This window comes from Rhodamnia argentea, chromosome 10 (assembly GCF_020921035.1).
Source record: "Rhodamnia argentea isolate NSW1041297 chromosome 10, ASM2092103v1, whole genome shotgun sequence".
Lineage (NCBI taxonomy): Eukaryota > Viridiplantae > Streptophyta > Magnoliopsida > Myrtales > Myrtaceae > Rhodamnia > Rhodamnia argentea.
In genome coordinates this window covers 4066034-4090033 of record NC_063159.1, presented here as the reverse complement: position 1 = coordinate 4090033, position 24000 = coordinate 4066034, and the positions used below count along the sequence as shown (strand labels likewise).

At 39.0% G+C, this 24000-nt stretch overlaps 1 protein-coding gene across 6 annotated transcripts; it reads right to left on the bottom strand.

Moving 5' to 3' along the window:
• Nucleotides 1–11681: 11681 nt before the first annotated feature.
• On the bottom strand, nucleotides 11682–22602 carry LOC115745775 (mitogen-activated protein kinase-binding protein 1). Of its 6 annotated transcripts, none has more exons than XM_048271173.1 (21): nucleotides 22398–22602; nucleotides 22038–22256; nucleotides 21285–21393; nucleotides 20848–21198; nucleotides 20701–20753; nucleotides 20173–20416; nucleotides 20035–20090; nucleotides 19674–19905; nucleotides 19386–19549; nucleotides 18958–19274; nucleotides 18504–18642; nucleotides 18229–18315; nucleotides 17994–18155; nucleotides 16879–17217; nucleotides 16039–16178; nucleotides 15858–15961; nucleotides 14718–14799; nucleotides 14332–14599; nucleotides 13584–13800; nucleotides 12599–12972; nucleotides 11682–11831 (listed from the first exon to the last, which is right to left on the bottom strand). In XM_048271173.1, exons 1-20 carry the CDS (start codon nucleotides 22440–22442, stop codon nucleotides 12611–12613), a joined length of 3690 nt encoding a protein of 1229 aa, XP_048127130.1. In that variant the 5' UTR covers nucleotides 22443–22602; the 3' UTR covers nucleotides 11682–11831; nucleotides 12599–12610. The 6 variants fall into 6 exon arrangements, with proteins under 6 accessions (XP_048127130.1, XP_048127131.1, XP_030537220.1 ...); XM_048271174.1 differs by lacking the exon at nucleotides 11682–11831 and having other exon boundaries at nucleotides 12011–12972; nucleotides 18958–19059; nucleotides 19132–19274; XM_030681360.1 differs by lacking the exon at nucleotides 11682–11831 and having other exon boundaries at nucleotides 12011–12967; nucleotides 13579–13800.
• Between the last annotated feature and the right edge of the window lie 1398 nt (nucleotides 22603–24000).

Here is a 24000-nt window from a genome sequence, read left to right as displayed (position 1 = left end):
AATTGTAGATGTACATAATTAGAATTTACATACACAAGTTATCATCTTTTCCACATGAATCAAACTCCGTGAAAAGTGCATTTTTTTTTCTTTTTTTTGTCCGATCCTATTCTTTTCTATTTTACAAGCCACCGTATGTGCTATGTGTATACACAGGTTGTGAAACCCTACTCCCTTTTCACGCGTTCCTACTCCAGCTCCCCTCGAAGGAGGGGATTCAAACCCCCCATCTCCCCCTTTTCAAGTGAAAAGAGTGGCCACTATGACAAACTCCTAATAGTTGAAAAGTACATTCAAGTGCCAACTAAAACGATCCAAAAATACCGATATATTATAAAGTTGTCAGTAGGGTTAGTTTGCCAATCGAATAATCGTAATTAAATTTAATCACTCATTATTTCAAAAGAATAATAATAACGGACCAATAAGACAATGAAATCGAAGTATCTGTGCACTTTCCTTCAGCATAGATCTGGCTCATCGAACCGGTTTCACGTAGGCCAAAGCATTCGAAAAGAGGTACTCAAACGGAGCTCTCGTAGGGTAAGTCGCGCTCATGTATCGCCGGGTTCCTGTCCTCGTGACAATTGGGGGTGGAGGCGTTGAGGTTCCTTGCGGTTACATTCATTTATTTTCTCTTTTGGTCTATAAAGAATCTCGTACATTCGTTACCAATTCGTGCATTTAGGTCGAACACAAGAATTGGAGATGAGATCGTGACGTGCGGGCTGCGGCTTGCGTGGGACGAGGAGCGAGAGTCGCCGCTCGATCACGAGATAGGGACCCCGGCATTACTCTTTGGCCGGTGGCTTTTGGCCCCTCTGTGCCCCCACCAAACCCTAGCAAAAGGGACAGAGACAGTCATTTAATGAGCAACCCGAACCAAATTCACACGAGGAAACTGAGAAAGAGAATTCTAACATGTCCACGTGGTGTCTCAAGTTGAAAACACATTGTATATTATTGCCAAAAGAAATGGACCGACCATAATTATTCCGATTACGTAACTTCTTGAGCGATCTTTAATCTTTGATTTTTCTTTACCGCACTATTATATTGCTGTTCGCCCGTCCCTAAGTAATGGTAGATGAATTGCATACCTTAGACGAAACTCGTACTTGAGATTTAGTTGATTTGCCACATGAGAAGTCCGATTTCGATTATGGGTATATAAGATCATGCTAGTCCGCGCTGATGTAGATAATTGTTAATATTATTCTTTTATATTTCTTGAAATTATTTGTTTCTTTATCTATTTCTCCTTTTCTTTTTTGGTTCAGAGTGTGACGCCTCAGAACGTCACGTGTTATTTCTATTAATATTTTTCTTAATTAATAGTACACGGAATGGTAATAAAATTTTCACATCATCCCTTACATACAGCGCACGAGTTTACTGATATGCATATGCTTCTTTTACAATGTTAAACATATCTTTTACAGCATAGCATTAAAATAAAACACACAATAGATAATATCTCGGAAAGGGTTAGGGTTACCTATCACCACCAGTATACTCATCCACTCTAAAAGCCTGCCCATACAAACATCGGTCTATCGACTAAGGATCTAGTATCAACTAGTGCATTCTCAACATTATTATATGAATACACATGATCATGTATTATCATTTTTACTTCTCGTCCCGAACACTCTCGGGCATTCCGATTCACGGGGCACTCAAATCACATAGCAGGGCATCCCAAAACTCCCGACGCATCCTAAAACACTCCTCGAGGCATCCCGATAACATAGCTAGGCATCCCGAAACTTCGGGGGCATCCCGATCACATAGTGAGGCATCGTCACGCCCATTATGTTAATGACATGCTATTTTCATAATACTATTCAAATTTATCACACAACAATGGTGCACATGAATATGTTCGAACTCAACAGTAGGTACTCAACATCATTCTCACCCAAATCATCATAAAAATACAAACACTATATTACCCACTAGCCTCTTTTCCATCCTTATATAGCCACTGAACATTGTAATGAGAAACCTAGGAGACATACTTCAGAGATCAGAAATCAATCAATTATATATACATAAACATGTACGTTTATTTATTGATTTATTTTCACAACAAAGCTGTCGATTTAGAATCGGTAACTTCCTGCAATTGCCGCTTCAAAATCGGCGACCCTTTTTTTTTTTTTTAATCGGTCACTTTATTGTCCAAAAATCGGCAACTTCCGAAAATGTTCGGAAAAAGTATACTAGAAGTGCCATAACTTTTGTACGGTGCTCACTTGAGTGCCATAACTTTCAAAACGTTCACTTAAGTGCTATAACTTTAAAAAATCGTTCACTTGAGTGTCATGTTGATGTGGACGCTAGAAAAGCTGACGTGGCAATTGGAAAGCTAACGTGGCTCGCCGGAAAGCTAACGTGGCATGCCGAAAAACTGACGTGACACGTCAAAAAAGTTGTGTAGTATTCAAATGAACGATTTTGCTCAAACATTGCACTCAAGTGAACGATTTTTGACACTTTTATGCTACATAACCATTTTCCACTTAGCCTCTCAATCAACAATTAAGCTAATTCTTATTCTTTTAATACATTTACATAAGAAATGCTAGCAAACCTCATAGAATTTTTACTTATGCGCTTCAAGATATATATCGAATCATCAAAATAAAACAAGTAATTTTAATAACTCCACATACTACTATTCAAATTTAATCATCCTTAATCATCAAAATTCGAACTAAACTAACAAACAATAAGCAATCAATTCAAGAGCACTAAGTAGATCGCCCTAATCTGACACTTAGAGCTTTCACTTTAGTTGAAAATTACTTGAGTAAAATCGAAGCCTTAGTTCCCTTCAAAATAACAATACCAAAAATCGAATGTTTACTTTAAAAACAAAAAAGACCCATTGATAAAAAGTAGAGAAAATCAGTGGTATACCTCAACCGAACCCCAAAGATTGAAGCAGAAACTTTATTGTTTCGAGTATGTGGGAAATTCACTTTTACTCGTGGGTATTGAAAACGAAAGTTGACTAAAAGTTGAAAGTTCCTTAGTGGAGTTAATGGAGAGGAAATTCTTACTTCTTTTTTTTGGGTCAATGAGGAAATTCTTACTTTGAAGCTTGATGACTCCCACCTCTTCGGCATGGTATTAATGAAGAGTGGACAATGAAGTGGAACAATTAACCAAAGTTAGAAGTAATCATGACTTTGGGTTAAAATCATTAGGTCCAAAGGTAGTAAGTGTATGTGTTCCATTAAAATTGCTTCATATTGCCCCTATGTTTATTGTTAGGCTACATGTGGCTTGATATATAGGCCAAGAGAAGAGATATTTTGATGAAGAAAAGGAACAGAGCTTCTCAATCAGCCAAGTATGAGCAATAAGCATTTATGAACTACGGCTAATTATCATGAGGCAAGCCATAACCTCGTCACTACCAAGCTCCATCTGCCAAGCAAATGGGTGAGTCATTAGATGTATTAGATGACTAAGGTTGAGATAGGTGATACAAGGTGTGATATCATTGCTAGGCTAAGCATCCATATCATCGAGAGTATGTGATAGAATTCAAAAAATGACAAATGGCTCAATCGTATCGTTCTAAACGTAGATATTGCTAAATTGCCACGATATCAAGTAAATCAATACGTAAACGAGGAAATCAGTGTCCTTTTTAAACATTGGTAAGTTAGAAAAATATTTAAACCAGTCAAAACGTTTCATGAAAATCACTAAACAGAAGTTCCAACTCAATACTTTTTTTCATATGAAATTTTGAAGCGTATCAGTCTCCATTAATACCAATGTGGGGTTGCATGCTTCACCGCCACCCTAGGAAATCAACTAATGAACGAATATTTAGCAATTCAATCCTAATAGAATCATTTGTTAGAAATAATGATACATAAATACGATTCGACCTACACTAAAACTACGTAAATCACCCAACTACAATTCTTACGTGTGACACATTCAAATTTCTATTTACGTATTATTTAATGTAGAAATTTTCAAGATGTAGCACAAAGGGTCGGCGAGGCCGCCGGCCACTAGTTGAGGGCTGGCAGATTGATGGCCAACAACCTTCGGTGACCCCCGGGCAAGGCTTCAGCCACATGTGAGGGGTCGTGGCCCTTGTGGGCCACAACAAGGGTGTCGTAGCTCTCTCTTGCCTTCGTTTTGGGCGGCAAGGGCTCGCAAGCCCTAACCCAAGCTCCCACGGGCCATAGCGAAAGCCTGAGTGAGGGATCACAAGGCCTTGTAGCCTTCGCTCTTGCTACATCCGGCGAGGGCCACGAGCCTTGTCCTTGGCCAGCGCTGGCCCTCAACCAATGGCTGGCGGTCCAATCGCCAGCCCTTTTAAAGGAAAAAAGGAAAAGTAAAAATAAAAAAAGAATTAAAAATCATTAAAAATTATCTACGTCAATATTGATCATGTCACGTATAACGGCCAACGCCGATTGGACTATTATATCAGTAATTTTCTACCAAAATTTGATGGATGTACTCAATTGGTAAAACATGAAAATGTTTAGGACTTAATTGGCAAAACATAAAAAATGTTTAGGACTCCATTGCCAAAATTAAGAGGTTTAGGAATGAATTAGTAACAATGCAATAAGTTTAGGACTTTTTGGATAATTTTCTCCTAAAAAACTCACATATCACTTGGCATAGGAAGACGCTAATTGAGGTTAGTTGATTAAGTATGGAAGTAGAATATTGTGCTCTTGCGGATACGACCTCCGAACTACAGTTACTACGACGGTTACTCGGAGGCATGAATGTTTGTCATAGTGGTGGGAGCACTATTCAGATATTACATAATGACGTCATGGGCACAAATAGACTATCATTTTACACGGTGTCACCTGCTTCATGTAGCTACGCATTTCTTCTCTATTCTATCTATTGGCTTAAATACATTATAAGTGCCAAAACTTGTGTACAACGGTTACTTTAGTGCTAAAACTTTCAAAACGATCACTTAAATGCCAACTTTTTGAAAAATGATTACTTTAGTACCAAAACTTTTAAAATGATCACTTAAATGCTAATTTTTTTCAAAAAAAATACCCACTCAATGCCAATTTCGGCGAGGCACATCAACTCCAATATTAATAAAATTCGGTAACGTCGGATTTCGGGCAAGCTACATTAGCTCAAATTGGAGTTGGCATGTAAGTGAGCATTTTGAAAAAAAAAATTAGCACTTAAGTGATCGTTTTAAAAGTTTTAATACTAAAGTGAGCGTCATATACAAGTTTTGGCACTTATAATGTACTTTAATCCCATCCGTTAATCAAACAGATGATGTCTTTGCTAAGGCACGTCCTCCCAAGCCTTTTTTGGTTATTTGTCTCCAAAATGCAATTGACTTCTTCTCCGTCACTTCTAACACGAGGGTTGATGTTAGAAATATTTATGTGATTTAGTGCATCTCTCTTTATCTCTCCTTGAAAATGTATATTTCCCTTATTATATTTATCCGTAATTGAATGTAAGTTGTACGTGTAAATCATGATAGGATGGTCCAGATATTACGTTATCTTAGATAGTCGCTTTGTACAATCTATAAATACCTTATGTTCTCTTCTCTGCTGAGCAGATAAAAATTACACTGTTCCATCTTCCGTATACTATTATTTTTATCTTACTTCACGTACTTTTTACAATGTCAACGGCTCTGTCCAACACTGCAGGAAAATTATCAAAAAAGTCCTAAACAGTTGGCACTTTTGCTAATTCTGTTCTAAACATTTTCACCTTTTGCCAATTCAATCTTATTTGCTGAAAATCAATGATATGGATATCGGCCATCCTATGTGGCACCTCTAACGCCGACGTGGATAATTTTTCCTACTTTTTAATAATTTTTAATTTTTTTGAATTTTTTTGTATTTTTCCCTTTCTTGGTTCAAGGCTCGTAGCCCCGCTTGGCCACAAGTTGAGGGCCTACTGGAGTTGTTGGCCCCCGGGTGAGGGCCTCAAAGCCCTTACCAGCCGCAGGGTCACAGCGAGGGTGTCGCAGCCCTCACCTAGGCCCTTGTCGTGTCCTACAAGGGCTCGCAACGCCCTTGCCACAACCCCACTGCCAACAAGGGCTTTGCGGATCTTAGCCGGTGGCCAGCGGGTCTATCGGACCTTGTATGCAAAAAGGAAAAAAGTAAAAAAGGGAAAGAAAATTCAAAAATTCAAAAAGTATTTAAAAAAATATTACAAATTGTCCACGTCGGTGCCGGGAGTGCATCATAGAACGGCCGATATCCATGTCAACGATTTCCTGTCAATAGGTCTTTATTGGAAAAATGTGAAAAGATTTAGAACTGAATCAACAAACTTAAAAGATTTAAGACTGAATTGACAAAAGTATGAAAGATTTAAAACTTTTTGATAAATTTCCCCCAACACTTCAATGATAGGAAAAATATTTACCATATTTACCATATTTCCTCTTCTGGTGAATGTGAACGGTATATACATAAGGTGCTGCGTGGCCGCTGTCCTCTTGACTCTTTAGTACTCTATTAACGTTTAGAGCAAAATGGAAAGGAGAAGCAAAATGAACATATGAATAAATAAATAAATAGGAGACAAAAGAATTAGAGAATAGTTTTGTCTTTTGCTGAGGTTTTGTTTGTTTAGTGGATCAGACAAATTCCACATCCAAATTGGGCAAGTCCTTGGTCGTTGATTCGTGTTAGTGGGGGAAGGAAAAGATTTGGGGACAAAAGACAGTTTGGTGTGACGTGGTTCGACCCTCGTCCGTCTTCATCCCTCTTCTTTTTTCCTTTTTTCCCCCTATTTTGCTTTCTGTCCATTTCATTCCATAAAAGAAGCATATTCCCAAACATGTTCAAATCGTCCCCCTTTGTCTTCTTGCATCTACGTCCATTAAAAACCTCCCAACCTTAGAAAATGTCTCTCTCGAGTCCATGGCTGTCCCACTTTGTCGCGTTGGTAGAATACTCTAATTGCTGAATTCGAGCAATTTAATGTGAGATACACATGACGAAAGCCTACATTTAATTCCATGCCATGAAGAGAAAATCTAATTTCCATAGTTCGAGTTTGATGACATTGTCATATTCATCTATCCCATGTTGTTTTCATCCTTAATCTTGACCTTATCGTAGATTTTTATTTTCGGTTGAGGAAGATGTACGATATAAACCAACGATTGAATGTTTCGGGATTACCTATATATCTCTCTAATAAAATCTCAACGGAGGCATTTCACTTAAAAAAGCATTTTGCAGGTGAAACATACGCAATTTTAGTGATTTGTATCTAAAGCTCACAAACCGCTCACCGACAGGGCATTCAATTATCTTAGACCAATGATCATATCATCAAGTAAATAAATCTTCTTAAAGGTAAACTATGCTATAGAATTGATTTTTTTTTGTTGTTGCTCGAAAGTCTCAATACATAATTGCATTGCTAATCAATAGATATGACATGGTTAATTTAACTCGGGACCATTGGCAAACCTCGTATGACTCGGGTTAAAGTAGACATTCTCGTCGCAATCAAAGGATGTCCATACTCCACATGAAATATGTGCGCTCCCCAAAAGATTATGATGAAGTATGACTCGCTTTTTACGTGTAGATTGTTCCATCAAAGGGATTTACATCAGATTGGAACACTTTTTGGCTGTCCAGCATACATCAAAAAGGATTCAACAGGAATCAGGACATATTGATGGTATGGACACATTTCAACAAGTACCAGCAATTCCTCCGTAGATTTTAAATCAGGATTTGAGCATGAACATGCATGCGAGGGGCCCCGCAAATGCTGGTCACATCAATTGGAAAAGAAAGTCCACAAAAACAGCAACAAAAATAAATCATGTCTTATCCGATCAAGTGGGGTCAACTTACCTGAATCTTCTAATGTCATTGCGCTTATAATGTATTGTTATACGGGGAGCGATGGTAGAATAATTTCGGTACAAGGATGTCACGTCGATGCTAGACAAAGATAATTATAAGTGGGACGTAGGCAGACGTGATGATGAGTAGTCCATCGACATTAGAGGTTTCGATCGGTTAACATTTACACGTCACGTTCCAAAGGTCCTGCCGCACATAAATCGTGACTTAAGAGGCATTGTACATGACCAATCAAAAGATCCACTATGATTCGAGAAAAAAAAGGAATGGAAAGTGCCCAGATCAAGTGTTATAATTTAGGGTTAGGGTTTGCAGTGCTGGCTCTGTCTTTGCACCAGAATTTAAAGATAAAGAATGATTATTAGGCCTAATGTACATGCTTGGGATTCCCATCACACCAAACAAAGCTAGGGCTCTTGCATCCAAAAACCCAAGCAGGTGGTGTTGGGGGGTTGTGGCTTTTATTGTATTTATTTATTTGGTTTTTTATTATAGTTTTTGGGCAAATGGTTATTTATTTACATAACCTAGAAATGGGGAAAAGGGAAAGAAGAGATCACGCAAATCACTTGTGCAGATGAGGGTTTGCAAAGGGGAAAAGATTACGGAGGGGCTTTGCATTCTTTAGGGTTTATCGTGTGTTCTTTTCTGAGGAACTGAAGATTCGGAAGTCAGTGTGCTAAGTTTTGATTTCTCTCTTTGAGATGAGCTTTATGCAGGGAGAATGGGCTTTTCCTGCTTTATAATCTTTTGTCATCTTCTTCAATCGACGACCCAGTCTCTCAACATTTCATAAACCCGTAAATAAAAGAAATAAGAATTTCTCTCTCTCTCTCTCTCTCTCTCTCTCTCTCTCTAGATTGCAGAATATTGATTAGTGCTTGAGTTTCCATGACATTTTTAGAAGGAAAAAAAAAATAGTAGTATAGAGTATGAATCAGTATACATGTGGATGAATATCCATGTGATATGGTCAAATTATGTAATTTTTCTTCTATTTAATCTAGTAGAGACAGAGTGGAGATTCAACTGGTGTCTTAAGTGCTTGCCCGATGAGCTAAATGTGGGAATATCTGTCTTGCCCCCGTCATTTGCTGGATTCTAATTCCACCTAGTGTCCAATTATTAATATTAGTTGGAAACGTCGTTGTCGTCTCTCAGCTTATTCTAGCAATCGTCTCTCGACTTATTTCGGAACTCGACAATATTGATGCACTCCGTTGGATTTCTTCTTTCTGAACAAGCGAATTATGTTTGACCGCCTCATAAAAGTACGTCAAATCACTTTGAAACGAAACATTTGTATCAAATGAAGGAAAAAAAAAATGTGATTATAATCAATTCCAGGTATCCAAAGTCCTCACACCTTCAGACCCACAAAAGAATGAAACATGAAGAAAGAGAAAAAGAAAAGGAATGAAGTGCCCAAGAGAGAGAGAAAGCATCTGGTTGGGGGCCATTCAAAGATCATACTTTGTTATCATTAGATTACGAGGAATGAACGTGGAGATTAACATTTTGCTTGAGGGGAACATAAGAACCAAAGCAGCTCTCAGTGCCCATCAAATAATGCAAAAGGATAGAACATGCGCAAACCCTCCATAGATTCCACAAATTTCGCCGTAGCCATTATATCCCACAATAATGTTGTCCTTATGACCCTCCCGTTTCCATAATTATCTCCCCCATAACTCCACAAAACCCTAGCAACACATGAAGACCTCCCAAACCCTAATCTCTATCCCTCTCTCTAGTCTATTGAAGCTGGTGTGATCTACCCAAATTGTCTTTTCCTTCATTATTTGGATTGGAATAGAATAGAATACAATAGAGAGAGAGAGAGAGAGAGAGACCCTTGTGAAAATGCTTGTCTGGACTTCAAATAAAAGCAGAAAAGCAAAGCCATCATTAGGTAAGGAGAAATGAATGCAAAAGCACAATATAATTGAGTCCTCTTTTTACCCCACCACCACCACATGATATGTAAAAATCAGTGGCTTCTTTTTTTCCGTAAATGTTCACCAAGGAATCAAAAACAGTATGTCCCTCTGTAATTTGTTCAGTTCAGCCTGCCTTACAAAGAATTATTCCAATTTCAGACTCTAGATCAGTTATGGGTGGACAGTCTATCTAAAAAGCTCGGAAATCTTCATTTAGTAGATGAGAGATAACATGGAATTGTGAGTAAGCCTCACGTACGCTCGAAATACAGAACTCGCATTTCAATGGGGAAGCAAATAAATGGCCCGAGAGTCCAACTTAAGACGGGCTTATTTCTTGAAGCGCAATATGGAGGTAATTCTAGTTTAACCATTTAAACCGGAAAAATTAGCTATTCAATCATTAGTTACTTGCAAGGGTTAGATGGAGGTATAAAAATGCCTTAGTCCCTATATTTGCTTTTCTTGAGAGGCATATAACCGTCCAAGAACAAATGAAACACATGGGGGGCAAAGTAGGCTCTCACATGTGGCAGGACTATCATGGGTTTCTCATGGGTTTCATAGCCTGATGATTTTTAAGAGTGAAGGTATCCCAAGAAAAGGGAATTTCTAGGGTTTGGGCATATGCTGCTAAAGCAAGACAAAGAGCACACGCCCCAGAAGCATGACACACTGCCACAATTCTCAGGCATACCTTCTTAGGGATTTACAAAATGTTAGGGCAAAGATCTCCGAGCGTGCTTAGCTTAGGGTTTTGGGTTTTGATTAATGCTATTCTTATTAGCTTTTTGTAGACGACATGCCTTTGAAATGTTCAAGGAGAAAAGGGAGTGAGGAGGAGGCTGGCGTTGTTTTTATAGTTGGAATTCACTGCCATGAAAATCATCATCATTCAGAAATGGTTCTCTCTCTCTCTCTCTCTCTCTCTTTTGGGCTAAAGTTGAGTGGATGGGAAAAGGAAAAGATGGTCTTTTGCTTTCTTGTTTTTTCATGCTTTATATATATTTTTTCCCCTTCTCTTTTTGTTGTTAAAGTGGAGAGACAGATGAATAATGACAGGATAGGCAAACATGAACCGGAAGGAGTGTTCAGACAAGGTAAAACAAGTCCAGTTCCTCTCTCTCTCTCTATCGTGGGATAATTGTCCTAGAAATGGAGCCCATCTTGCTGTTGATTTCAGTGCAGCAGGATCACCGTTCGCCGCTCGAAAAGTTCATATTAGTGGGTACTTGTGGGATGGAGAGGGTCAGAAGTAATGGGCCAGCACTTGGGCCTTGGCAACATTTTTGGAGATTTAGGTAATCGCGTTAACGAGCTACTAAAACGTTCAAAACTTGATTACACATTACACGAGAACATTGAAAACTGCATGATGTTCTTCATTAAATATCCTAAACCAGCGTCCTAGAGGAGACTTGTTGACACCGGGATCCTTTCTCTACATGAACTGATCTGGGTGGGTGTGCAAGGATTGGTTTTCTTTTAATTAGGACAAAACATACATTCACATGTCCTGACCCTTTCACTTTCCCTCATCGTGCATAAACATCACACGCATGTAATTCGAAGATGCAATTCTAGAAGGGAAAAAAAAACTGTACCTCGGTGATAAGGCGAGGAAGGAGAGTGCTTCCAGGGTCCGAGGAGAATCCGAAACTCAATTTCGAGATGGATTGTTTTTCTCTTTTCATAGACCGAAGAGCAGAACTAGTGAAAAGTAAACGTGTTTCTGATTCCAGTTATGCGCCGCCAATCATATCCACATTTAGGATAGAGCAGAGCCAAATAGGAGATGTGTCATATACTTAACGAGACACTATCCTGTAACTGGAATATCACATGGCTATGCAACAACAGCATCATCATAGCTAATGAAGGTGCATGGCAAGTATGGGATCGAAGTGGGTACGATCTCAAAAGGAACCAAGTTACATGAATTTAACGACAATTTACAAGGTATAATGACAACAGCACGTCGGATTTTCTTTTCCAAGGCCTGGACAGGAAAGGAAAACGGAAGATGTTTTAGTTGATTGCCAATTTGGACCAGAACTCGGAGGAATGGTGAAGTAATGCGACATCTTACTTCTCGCGACAGGCGTAAAGGACTTGGGTATGATAATGCCAAATCGATGAGATACACTAAAGCTCGATCAACTGGAAAGCAAGGGAATCAATGAAAGCATTTGCTAATGTACGGATCCGAAAAAGATTCAAAATTCCCTACTTTTGTTGAGCTGACTGCTTTATTCTGTACAATCTCAAATTCCTAAATGGTAAATTTATTTTTTTCACTACTCCAGCCATCAGGTTTTTTTTCGTCTAGTGATTCATTCCGCACTTTTGTCATCTGACATGTCATCTTCTGCAACTCCATCTCCATGATGTGGGCCCTCTTTGTGATAATCGAATCGGCCTTGGGTCCTGATCATTGCTTTGAACTAGCCATTGTGCTGACCGTTTATTTTGGGGGTAGAGAAACCAAGAGGTGAGATATTGAGCCCTGACTTTAGGTCTTCATGTTTCATACACTTCTTAGCCAAAATGACTCCACTCACAAGTATCTCAAGGGTGATTAAGCTTGCATCAGCAAGAAGCTTCCATGCCAGCCAATATTGATCAGGATGCAACATACCCACCTAGGAGTTGAAATTAGTTAATTCTCTACAAGACATTGTGCATGTCTTCCAAAGGTTGGTAAGAAAGTCTGCTTCTAAATCAGCCATTAGCCTAACGAGTTGATAAAACACACAAAATTCGTACCTTGTATTGCATTCAATTTCTGACAACTGAAAGGTTGCCGCCCAAGCGCAATATTCTGGCAAGAGCGTCGACCTTTTGTGCAATTGTTGGAAGCAGTTCTGCAGCCTGGTTGTATAACCCTGCTCCAGAACCCTTCAGAAGCTCTTCTTCAGAAGCCATGGAAGTCAAATCAGTAATTAAGTGCGTTACAGTGTCCGTAGCACTCTCCAAATTGAGTAATGCCTTGCTGCATTCACTGATTTTTCCCTTCACCCCTTTTTCGTCATGAGGAGATTTCTTCTGCTTTCTTTCCTCTGCGGACTCAACTATTGTTGGTTCACCAGGCAAGCAAGAAGATGAAATTATTATATTCCTTGCGCTCTTCATCGCCTGCAATTGCCATAAGTATATCAAATTAGTAATGTTATCCTTTGCTGTCATCATGAAATTTTAACGGAATGGACATCCAACATCTTTTAGTGATAACCGAAAATTCATTTGTCCAAAAGAAAGCAGGACTAACCCCAACTGCATGCCCTACAGAGTAAAGTTCCACCTAGTTAGCTAACCTTGTACATCCAACTCCTAACAATATTTTTACAATAACCCGAGATTCTTCTCATATCTCCCAATGAGGGACTCAAATCTAAACCGAATAGAGGTCAGCATTATGCCCGTTTTATAGACGTTAATCCACAAAAAAAGGCTTATGCCTATAAAAAACCGATTTTAAATTTAATTCGCCATGATTAACTTAAGCCTATGTTTGGGCATAATTAACTAAATAATGAAACAGTCAACTAAAATAGTTAAGTAGTTTGTAATCCTTAAATTTTGTTTGTCCTTAATCTTTCACGGTTTTTCTTAATTTGTTGGTTGTGCTTTATATGGCCAGCCAAAGATTGCATAAGTTTCATTCTTTATAATTTCAAGTCAATAAAAGTCAAGATTTAAAATCAAGGTTACCATCAAATAGGAAGCCATAAATCACACGGACACACCTGATCACAAGGTTCTCCAATAGTCAGTTCTTTCATCATCTTGCAAGTTGACTTCGACATGTCATTGCTATCAAGGTTAGCTTCTTCCACAACATTGAATGGCTGTTTATGGTCTAATTCTTCACAGAGAGAATCAAAGCTCTTCCACTCTCCAAGATACCTCCGCTGCACAACATATTGGGCAGAATATCTTCTCCTTGCTGATGGTTGCCTTTCCTCTATCTACATTGTTATATAAAATTCTTTAAAGCCAGTGCCTTGTGGGAGCGAACCCTTATATTCGAGGTTCAACTTAGTTGTTTTGTGTTCACAACAATTTAACAAATCTTAATAGAATATCATTAGGCTAAATGACATAGCTTCCCAGGAGCCAGCATAAAAAATATTACAGGCTGTGCTGTGTCTGTGCCAGAGAGCGAAAAAACCAGAAAGTAGAATTTCCAACAATGGCCAAATTCTCCAGGATCAAGGTTTATGAGCAAGTTCATGAGATGAACACACACAACCTTCTTTCATATCAAACAATCAAATGTGAAATGGCCCAGTACCTACACTTCTCACAACTTTTAGTGTCATTAGAGATGAACTGGCATAAGAGGTAGACTAGTTGCTGAATAGGGGCATGAGTGGACATAGTGCATTGCAGAGACTACAGGACAGTCTTTCAAAGAAAATAAAGTAAACCATATCTCCAATACTAGAGTAGCAATGAAGTTCTTCACCCAAAAAATGAGTAGAGAATGTAGTGGTAACCTTTGAAGTTGCTGATAAGCTAGCGAAGTGCTGGTCAAACAACGTATTGTCTTCGTACTCCTCACAGCAGTTAAAATTGTTGCCTTTCTCCTGCAACTCCTTTTCTGTTCTGTCTGAAAATGGCTGCTCTGAAGCATGATCAGCAGCTTCCCTGTTACATGATTCACGGTGTTCACTCTCACTCTGGGAGGTGTAACTACTCGCAGCTTCCAGTGCCTCATTTTCAATTTTCATATCGTATGACTGCTCTGACTCATCATATAATGCCCTGCCCAAAGTAATCTCATGTAACGTTAATCCATCAGACTTTACTTTTGGATTCCAAATAATAATTGCAGGTGCAAGATTGAAGTTTGTTTTCTTTGTCAATGACAAGATTAACTCACTGAAGTGAATCCTCCTCACAAAACGGTACACAGGATCCTGCTAGAAGTTTACTACTTGTTGGTTGCTTTCCGATGTCCTGGACTGAAAAATGCATGGAAATATGATGGATAAGAGAAACATTCATCTGATATGATCAGTATTGCTGCTAGCAGAAGATCTCAGTCAATAAGTTTCTTATGGAGTAGCAATCTGTGGCAATTAGCAATTGGGGTACTAAGTTGCTTTGAAGCTGCATAACCAATGCAGAAAAGCAATGCATGATGTAAGAGTGATGGAAGTTGTCTGCAGCTATATGATCTCCAACTATATATTATCCATTGTGAATAACCCATTAAAAGACTGAATTATGTATGAGCCATGAAAGTTACTTTCATAAAAGTTAGAATATTTAACTAATAAACCATGCCTTCATCTAACAACTTAAGTTTTTAGAACAGCCGCAGTGGTCCCACAATTCACGGTACCAGAGCAAGAGGTCCTAAGTTCGAATCTTTCTAGGCCCCATTTGGCTCGCCAATTAAATATGTCCACGCTCGCATCGGGGCAAAAGACCAGATTAAGCATGAGGGGGAGTGTTAGAATATTCAAATAATAAACCACGTCTTCATCTAACAGCTTAAGCTTTTAAAACAATTGCCAATGGTCCCATGAAATCTTTCAATAAAAAACCAAAATAGTACAGCCAAGACAATTGATTAGGCAACCTGCATATTCACAACTTCCGGTCCGTGAGTTCCTTGAAGAAGATGGGAGCCACAGTCCATTTCTACATCTCTAGTTTGATGTGACAAAGAATTTGAGAGATGTCAATGCCAAGAATTTTGAAGGTACATAAGCATTGCATCACCTAACGTTGAAACATTGTATGTCATGGACATCTATAAAACCTTCAAAGTGGCATAATAGAAAGTGAGTGTTTGCCCTATCTAATGGAGGCTATAATTGGCAATGGAATAACGTTAACGATTAGTTGCAAGTAGCTCTGTGCTGATCAGAACGCCATTGATATGTCTAACACTGTTCAGGCAACAGAACAAACTTGGTTTCGTCAAGGACTCTGAATAAGTTCTCTGAGCTACGACATTTCATTATTCAGGAAAAACACTCCAAGAAATGACAAGCAACAAATCTGGCCTTACAGAAAGCAAGAACTGGAATCGTTTCATCTTTCTGCTTCCATGCTTCAGGAGAATTTTGAAAGTCCATGCAGACAGTATAAATAGTGTGCCAATGCCTGTCCATTCTGAAGCATCATAAAACACGCGGGCATGAGTACTAACAGAAAAACAGACATAGTAAAATAGTATGGGCAACAAATACCTGTTTCTCTTTTGTGACAATGTCGAGCTTGGGGAGTCACTAGAATGTGCCCCTCCTGATTTATTTGTGATACAGGACCAACTCTCCCCAATGTCACTTTTTTTTGGAGTTTGAATATCCTGGAATGCAAGACCGGGCTCCTGACAATCAAGAACAAAGAGAGATATTATGTGCTCATATACGAGGAGCATCAATCAGTGGATTTACAAAATAAATAAATAAATTGAGGCTACTTGGTTAGGGGATTAGATGTGATTATTCAGTTTTTTTCAATACAAGAAACGCAATAATAACAGACTTTTTTCTTCATAAAGATATTATGCACGCAAGTTGTTCTGGCACTCGTATTTCTAAGGACACCTGCACGAGCAATTTACTTTTTGTTCTCTCACAAAATTTTTCGCTACTTTCCACGAGGTACCCAACTTTAAATTTGCCAACTAAATCTACACTTCCATCAGATCACCCTGTTATCCATGGAAAAGATGATGGAAAGTTCAAGTAACGAGCCACCTATCAAAAGAAGTGCCATGTCATGATCGCTTAGTCTCATTGTAGCTTTTTCCTTTGTTTCCTTTTAGAGGAAAATACAAAATTGTTATTTTATTTTTTGAAGTGCAATAAACAACATGACTGAAAGTAACCAAAGGGCTCAATAATGAATTTTATTATTCCTCCTTCACCATCGACAATTAGCCGTCATGCTACAACTAAAAGTGCATGGGCTGAAATTCCCACTTATTGCAACAAAAACTGTGTGACAGGCATGACAATTAGGATGGCTGACATATCTCTATCATTGCAAATTAGAATAAAAGATTACTTTGGTTCATAAGCTACCTGAGATGGAGCAATCTTTGGACTTCCAGAGCTCAATACTTTCGCTCGCGCCCATTTTGGTAGTCTTGAAATGCTAAAACTAAAAGTTGAGTTCCCTTTAGGACTATCTCTAAGATCACCTATGCCTCCAACTTGTTTGGAAGTACAGAGCCACATCTCTTCAGAATCGGTGTTAAGCTGGTTTCCTTCCTTGTCACAATATATAATATGACGAAAAGCTGTTGGTGGGACCAAGCTTCTTGGACTTAGCGGGTCAGAGTTCGCTTTTATTCCCTGCAGCATCTTACAGGAAAAGGCACTGGGTACTTGCCAAACAAAGATACACCCATCTCCACCTACCTAAGCACAATACATAGATTAGTGCAACTAAACCAAGAAAAAAAACAAAAGAGCAACGTGCACAAACCAACTCGATCGTCTTAATCTCATCTTTCTGGGAGCTCACACGTGCATACCTCTGCAGATGTCTGAGCATGTCATACATCGTAATAAGTAGACCACACCAAGAAAATTAACAGAAAATGAAGAGAGACAGTTTCACCACATGGAGTATTTAGTTCCAAATGCTGAAGGAAGCGGATTGTATTCTTCCAGCTGTAACATCCAATTTAAGCAGTGCCTCTTTCTATACGATAGTGCTCTAACAGCATTCCTGACTGATAACAATATCTACATATTCAAGATAAAAGAGTGGACAACTTTTTCTTTAGTCTTAGCATGCATATAGCTGCTGCTGCAGAAACAAAACAGCCCCAAAGGCAACTTGAAAGCCTTCAGCAATTAATCAGATGAAATGGAACAGCTTCTAAAGGCCCCCCTAAAAAGTTGTTTTGATATTTCTTTAGCATATAACTGCATGGAACAATTGCATCTTTTCTTCATGATAATGCAGGTCAGTAATCATTTGAGATAGAGGACACGATCCATATGAGCCATGAAATATGGTAGTTATGATTACCTACTAGGTGTAGTTTTCTTAATGCAAAACAACACTCAGCTTTGTAACATACTAAGGAGATCCAAGCATGCATTTGCTGTGAAAGCTAGCTCAATAGAAACTCGCCAAAATCATTTGCTTTAAGAGTACACAAGTTTATGGGATTCAGTAAACTCACAGATATTATGTGCTCGCAGTCAGGTAGGAAAATGATGCCAGTTACTACTTCCCCATGACCTGCAGCTTGAATAACCATCTCCCCACTATTGAAATCATACATGCGTAACGACTTGTCAGAATACGAACAAACCAGGTAATTGCAGCTTGGATCCATGAAAACCTGCAACAGAAATTAGTACTAGCGATAAGACCTTGTATGGCAAACAACGCCTTTATAATCATTTGCAGCTCACCTTGATAGGGTCTCCACCATCTCTATCTTGCTTGAAAGATCTTATAAGCTTCCCAGATGCTATATCAAATGTATTTATCTTCCTATCCTGCCAAGCGAATACAAGTTCGCCGTCATTGGAAGTCATGAACAGAAAAAGAAAACTTTGTTTGTGGAATTCAGATACTGTATAAAAAAGATCTACAGTTCAAAGTAGTGAAGCCAGAAGATGATGATGCAAAATACAGCTACCCTTCCAAGGCAAATTTAAGTGGAAATTTTAAAATGTTACAGTACCTGTCCGACAGTGACGGCAACCTCCTCAGATCGATCTAGAGCCATATCATAAACAGTTCCATTAGATGCCATCTGGCGATGACCATATGAAATCTTATAACTTCCATCTGCTACTACAATATCGCGGAATACCAGCAACCTGTGGTAAAAGGGAGAATCGTGTTTCCTATATAAGTGCATGTAATGGCAAAGAAAGTTGTAACAACAGAGCACAAGGAACACAAAAAAATTTCTACAGTATTTTTCACATCAGGCCGCACAAAACAATAAATTTTAGTAAAACTCATCATTTTTTTTTAAGTAACAGTGTGATTGACAAATTAGAGTCATTCAAAATGAAGTATAGGATCAACACATAAAAACCAAAAGGAGTCAGCATTATACAGGGCATGGTATGAAAAAAAAATCAATTAATGATCCTGTTCTCTTATTTTAATATAACCTGCTGACCTACCTATCGGCACTGCAGCTTAATAGCTTGCCACTATCACTAATGAGCTTGACTGATGTCACAGCAGCTGAATGGTCGTCAATGCGTTCAAGATGGTCGAAATTCCTGAATAAAAGAAGGTTCACAAACAATGATATTACAAAAGCCAAGTTAACAAGCACCAAAGTTGGCATAAACCTTTTGACATCATAAAGGTGGATAACCCGATCACGTCCCCCTGAAGCAAGAAAGTAGTTGTTGTCTTTGACTCCTGTGGAAATGCTACTCTTCTTACCTAATGAGCTAAAGCATAAAGAAAGGACTTCCGCATCGTGAGCGCCCTGCCAAAGAAGAAATTTCAATGTGTAAGCATGATGTTTGGGCATGCAATGCTTCTCTGTGTATATCATTCTACCTTAACCCTAAATTCATGATGAGCATCCTCAGTTTACCTTAAGACATGTGTATTCAAAACTATATAAATTATAGATATGAATATTTCCATCACAATCACCAGCAGCCAGGTACTGCCCATCTGAACTGACCGTCATTGACCGAAATCCATGAGCACTAATGCCCGGCTCGATGGTATCACGCACAAAAATTCCAGCACTTGCTACAGCAAAACAGAATAAGATAAGAGCATGGTAGGTAGAAACTTTAGCTAGTTTGGATAGATAAGCATGGAGCTGAGGTTCAGTAAAAGCTTAAGTGTGCATGCACAAGGGGGGATAATTTACCTAAATGTGAAACTAAAGAATTGCGTCTTGCAGCATCTTTTGGTAAATTAGGTTCCAACAGGAAATCCCATAACCTAATAGTACCATCAGCTGAGCATGTTGCAAAAGAAACTCCACCAGAGCAGCCTCTAGCAACACATGCAAGAGTAGGATCATGCTCGTTTTCACAGCGAAGATTCTTGATATCCCATATACATGCAGAATGTGAAACAATCACACAGCACCTGGAAGCCTGCAACAGGAGAGAGCATTGCTTCACTTGATGAAGTTTTTATAAGAGTCAACTGACATAAAAACAACAGCACAAAAACTGAAATGCATAATGGACATAATGGACTTCGAGTTAAGGTGCAAGGCTAACCTTATTGGTGTCATCAAAATCCCATATATAGATGCTGTGATCTCCATAGACAACCACTAAAAAAATTCCATCATTATTCTGGGTGGACATGGGTAATTACATTAGAAAATCTGTGGATATACAATGCTTAATATTTACCAAGCTTTTCAGACGTTGAGAACTGACAAGCAACTGCATCTGGAAGTGCTTCTGTGACTTTACAATCCTTTTGGCTGGGTTCAGTATCGTAATTCTTCATCTCAACATGGTATTTTTGGGACATTGAGTATGATAATGTCCCAGCATATACTAGGGTCTCCATGGAAACCAGTTGTACTAATCCATTGCTGCATCCACAGGCAATTAGCCTGTCTGATGCAGACAACGCAAAAGCTCTTTTAACCTGAGAATGAAACATATGAAACGATCAGTAACAATTGCAGTGCAAGAGGACCACATTGGAAGGCCCACAGCTAGGCATTCATCCAAAACTAGTTATTACTCTGCATCTATATCTCCATGCTTGCTGCTTTGAGCTTATAATTAATTACAGGCTATGGCCTGTAGTATTTGAATCTTTGCAGATAGGACACCGAATAGATTTATTTTTTAGGTTTCCACTATGAAGGTATAATCAGCTTGCTCAGTTCTCCTGCAAATAATAATCACATTGAACACCCACAATACCTTCAAATCCACCGAATTTCTCAGGGAACCAGAACGAATAAGGCATAATACACCTGAGAGTTGATGAGTGGAAGAAGATGTAATCAATAATTCAGACAAATATTGAATATAATCAACAGGTACAATTGATCAAGTTGCCATTCAGACCTGCTTCAGTCAATGCATAGATAAGAAATCTATCGTTGGCTGGTTGCTGATTGGTCCAAATGGGGGATGTTACTGATACAAATGACTGTCCTCTCTGAAGACCAAGATTAAGAGGCTTTCCCTGCAGCACTTGTGTCTCTGCCTCACCATTAAAGCGAGTTCGGGAAGACAAAGCAACTGACCACAACTTCAAATGCTTATTTCCAGCCGTCAGGATATACTTTGTGTCCGAGGAAAAGGTAACAGATGCAATGGCAGAACAAGATGAACTAGCTTTAACCTTTGTTGCCAATCTTCCACTCTGCCAGTCCCAGAAATAGATATAACCTCCAACTGAGACGAGATGCTTCCCTAATTTAAAGCAAGGAAATCTTGTCACAATTAAACATATCAAGCACCGTATTGAGTCGTTGTCAAATGATGTTTTCAACACTAACCATCAGGAGAGAAAGCAATGCATGCAACTCCATGAAAATGACCTTTCATTTCAGATACAAGTGACATATTTGCGTAGTCCCACAACAGCACTGAAGGTTGACTCCCTGACTGCAAAACCACATGAGATGCATGGTGTAGGTGCCAAGAAGTATAGACGATCAAATTACTGCCAAAGCTACGTCAGACCTAGCCGGTTGCGTTACATTAGAGAGAACATGAGGCCACATGTTACAGTAGCACTTTCGGAATTCAAATAAGTGTGCACATGTTCCTCACTCTGTTTCGTGTTAGACAAAATATGGTGGCTAACATTGTCAATCCTGACTTGAGGAAGCATGTGAGGCATACCAACTTTCTGTAAACCCATGCACACATACTTGAATTTTACAGGTGTAATGAGTTCACAGAAATTATCTCCTTTTTCTCTGGCCTCCCCCTACTTCACTAGAGTAAAAGAAGCAAGAAAGTGCTCCAGCAGAATCAAGTCCAACACTTCTTTGCCATACTTATTTTTCAACTTAACCTCAACGAAGTCGCATTGCAGCATCTAACATTCGTAATTACACATTCATAACAGTTGACCTTCCCAATGCAATGACCATATAAGCCAACAAAAGTAAAAAATCATCAGACAACTTGAATATTCTGACCCCAAATTTGCACTTCCTAGCAGTCAAACCTCAAGGGGAGGAGGAAAACAGACTGAAAAAAAAAAAAAAAAAAGAACCGCAAGCAAAATGGACGTTTAATACCTCTCCAGCCGCAATGAACCGGCCATCGTGCGAAACCGCGACGCAGCTCAGAGGTCTGGGCGTTCGATGAGAGACCAAGAGGTGCGACTGCGTGCCGGACACCACGTCATAGACCACGACCACGCAACCCGCCACATAGACGCAGCTCCTAGCAGACGCGATCCCCGCAAGCCCATTCGCGTTCCTCGCGGTCAATCCGACAATCTGTCGCAGAAGCAGCTGCAATCGCCGCATTCAAAGAACAACTATCAACCACCGACACCACTAGCTCAAAATCGATCCCGGGAAACGTACGATCGGAGAGACCGAACTGCAAAAAGATGGGGAAATGGGCGTTCCTCCGCGTCGTCTTGACCGTACCTTGGGAGACGAATCGGGCTTTCTGGACTTGCGAATCGCTTTCATTACTGATGGAAGACGGCGGCGGCGGCTGCGCGGGAGGAGGAGGAGTGGGGAGCTCCGTGCTTAGCACTGTGGAAGGGTTTCCGTTCGAGCACCGTTTTGAACTTGGATTTACAGTGGCGGCATTGAAGGAAGGAGCGGGAAATCTGTGCGAAGATGGAGGCTTCGCACGTGTGCACGAACGAGGCGTTATGCTTCTCGTCAGCCTTTCTTATATACTTCAAAAACGTCACCCAAAATGGGATAAAATATTACCTAATAATTTTCTAGACCCATATTATAATTAATAATTGAGGTGCTATTAATTTTACATGATTTATAGATCGTTCCGTGAGTTTTCCATCAAAATCGTTTCACTTATTTAATTGATCGATCACGGCTCAATTAGTACGATATGCATTCGATTCCATTTACATCTAAGCTTTAGAAGATTTCATCTTCGTCACGTATCACCATCGTGTCGTATGTCGTATGCACAATATATCCATGGTAATTCGACCTCATCAGATGGGCCGGGCTACGGCCGTGCTCTTATGAGACATCTACACCCGGCAATCGGGCAAGGTCGGGCCATTCAACTTTAGCAAACATCATAGGCGTTCGCAATTAGGTTCGAAGGTACCTTCAACCAGACTATTTAGCAATAATAGATTCTCGATGAATTTGTCGATTGATAAGGGCCATCATCGATCCCTCTCTCCGTATTCGCTGCCGACAACTTGTAAGGATCTATCGATTTTTCCAAATCGAATGCCTTATTCATTGATGATTTCTTTAACCAGACTTTACTAAAGTTGTTTGAGTTCATTACTGGTCGATAACACTAGTTTACTCTATATTTTGTGCTGACGGTACCAAGGCAAATCATACCACTATGAAGTTAGAAAGCTAAAGTGGTCAATAGGAAGCTGAAAAAATTATCAAAGAAAATAAGGTAAAAAAAATAAGGGGTTTAACCTAAGTAGCATGATACTGTCTCGCAACACAATACGACATGATAGACATTTCTCAAAAAATAGAGAATTTCGACATGTTAGGATATATTATATATTAAATATATATTTATATATACATGATAAATTATCATATACATATAAAAATATCGATCACGAATAGTTTTTTTTTTTTTTTTATGTTAACTGGGAATATTAACTTTGGGTGGTTGGATATATAAGTTAAGCATATATATATTTTTTATAAATCTACACTTTAACCCACTAATTTATTGAAAATGCTTAAAATTGACCCCGTGTGCGTCGAAATGGCATGTCGGGATGCTAGACTCGCATGTCGTTGGTGTGTCTAAAGCGATGATCACATGTCGATCTCATATCGGAAAATGTCGGAGTGTCAAAAAGTATATGACACGACAAGACACGACACGACACGCTAACTCATCATTTCTCAAAAAATAGAGAATTTTGTTGGGACACGTTGTATATTAAATGTATAATTTTTATATATACATTACAAATTATCATGTACATATAAAAATCTTAGTAGGTTTTTTTTTTTTTTGGTTGACTGAGAATATTAACTTTGGATTGGCTAGATATATGAC

Excerpts from the sequence above, each read along its gene's own strand:
- LOC115745775 (XM_048271173.1), bottom strand. The coding sequence starts at position 22,442 with ATGAAAGCGATTCGCAAGTCCAGAAAGCCCGATTCGTCTCCCAAG. Across the intron at positions 15,962-16,038 it reads TTGTCACAAAAGAGAAACAG|AATGGACAGGCATTGGCACA; the intron begins GTATTTGTTGCC and ends ATGATGCTTCAG. Across the intron at positions 14,600-14,717 it reads TGTGAGGAGGATTCACTTCA|GGCATTATATGATGAGTCAG; the intron begins GTGAGTTAATCT and ends TACTTTGGGCAG.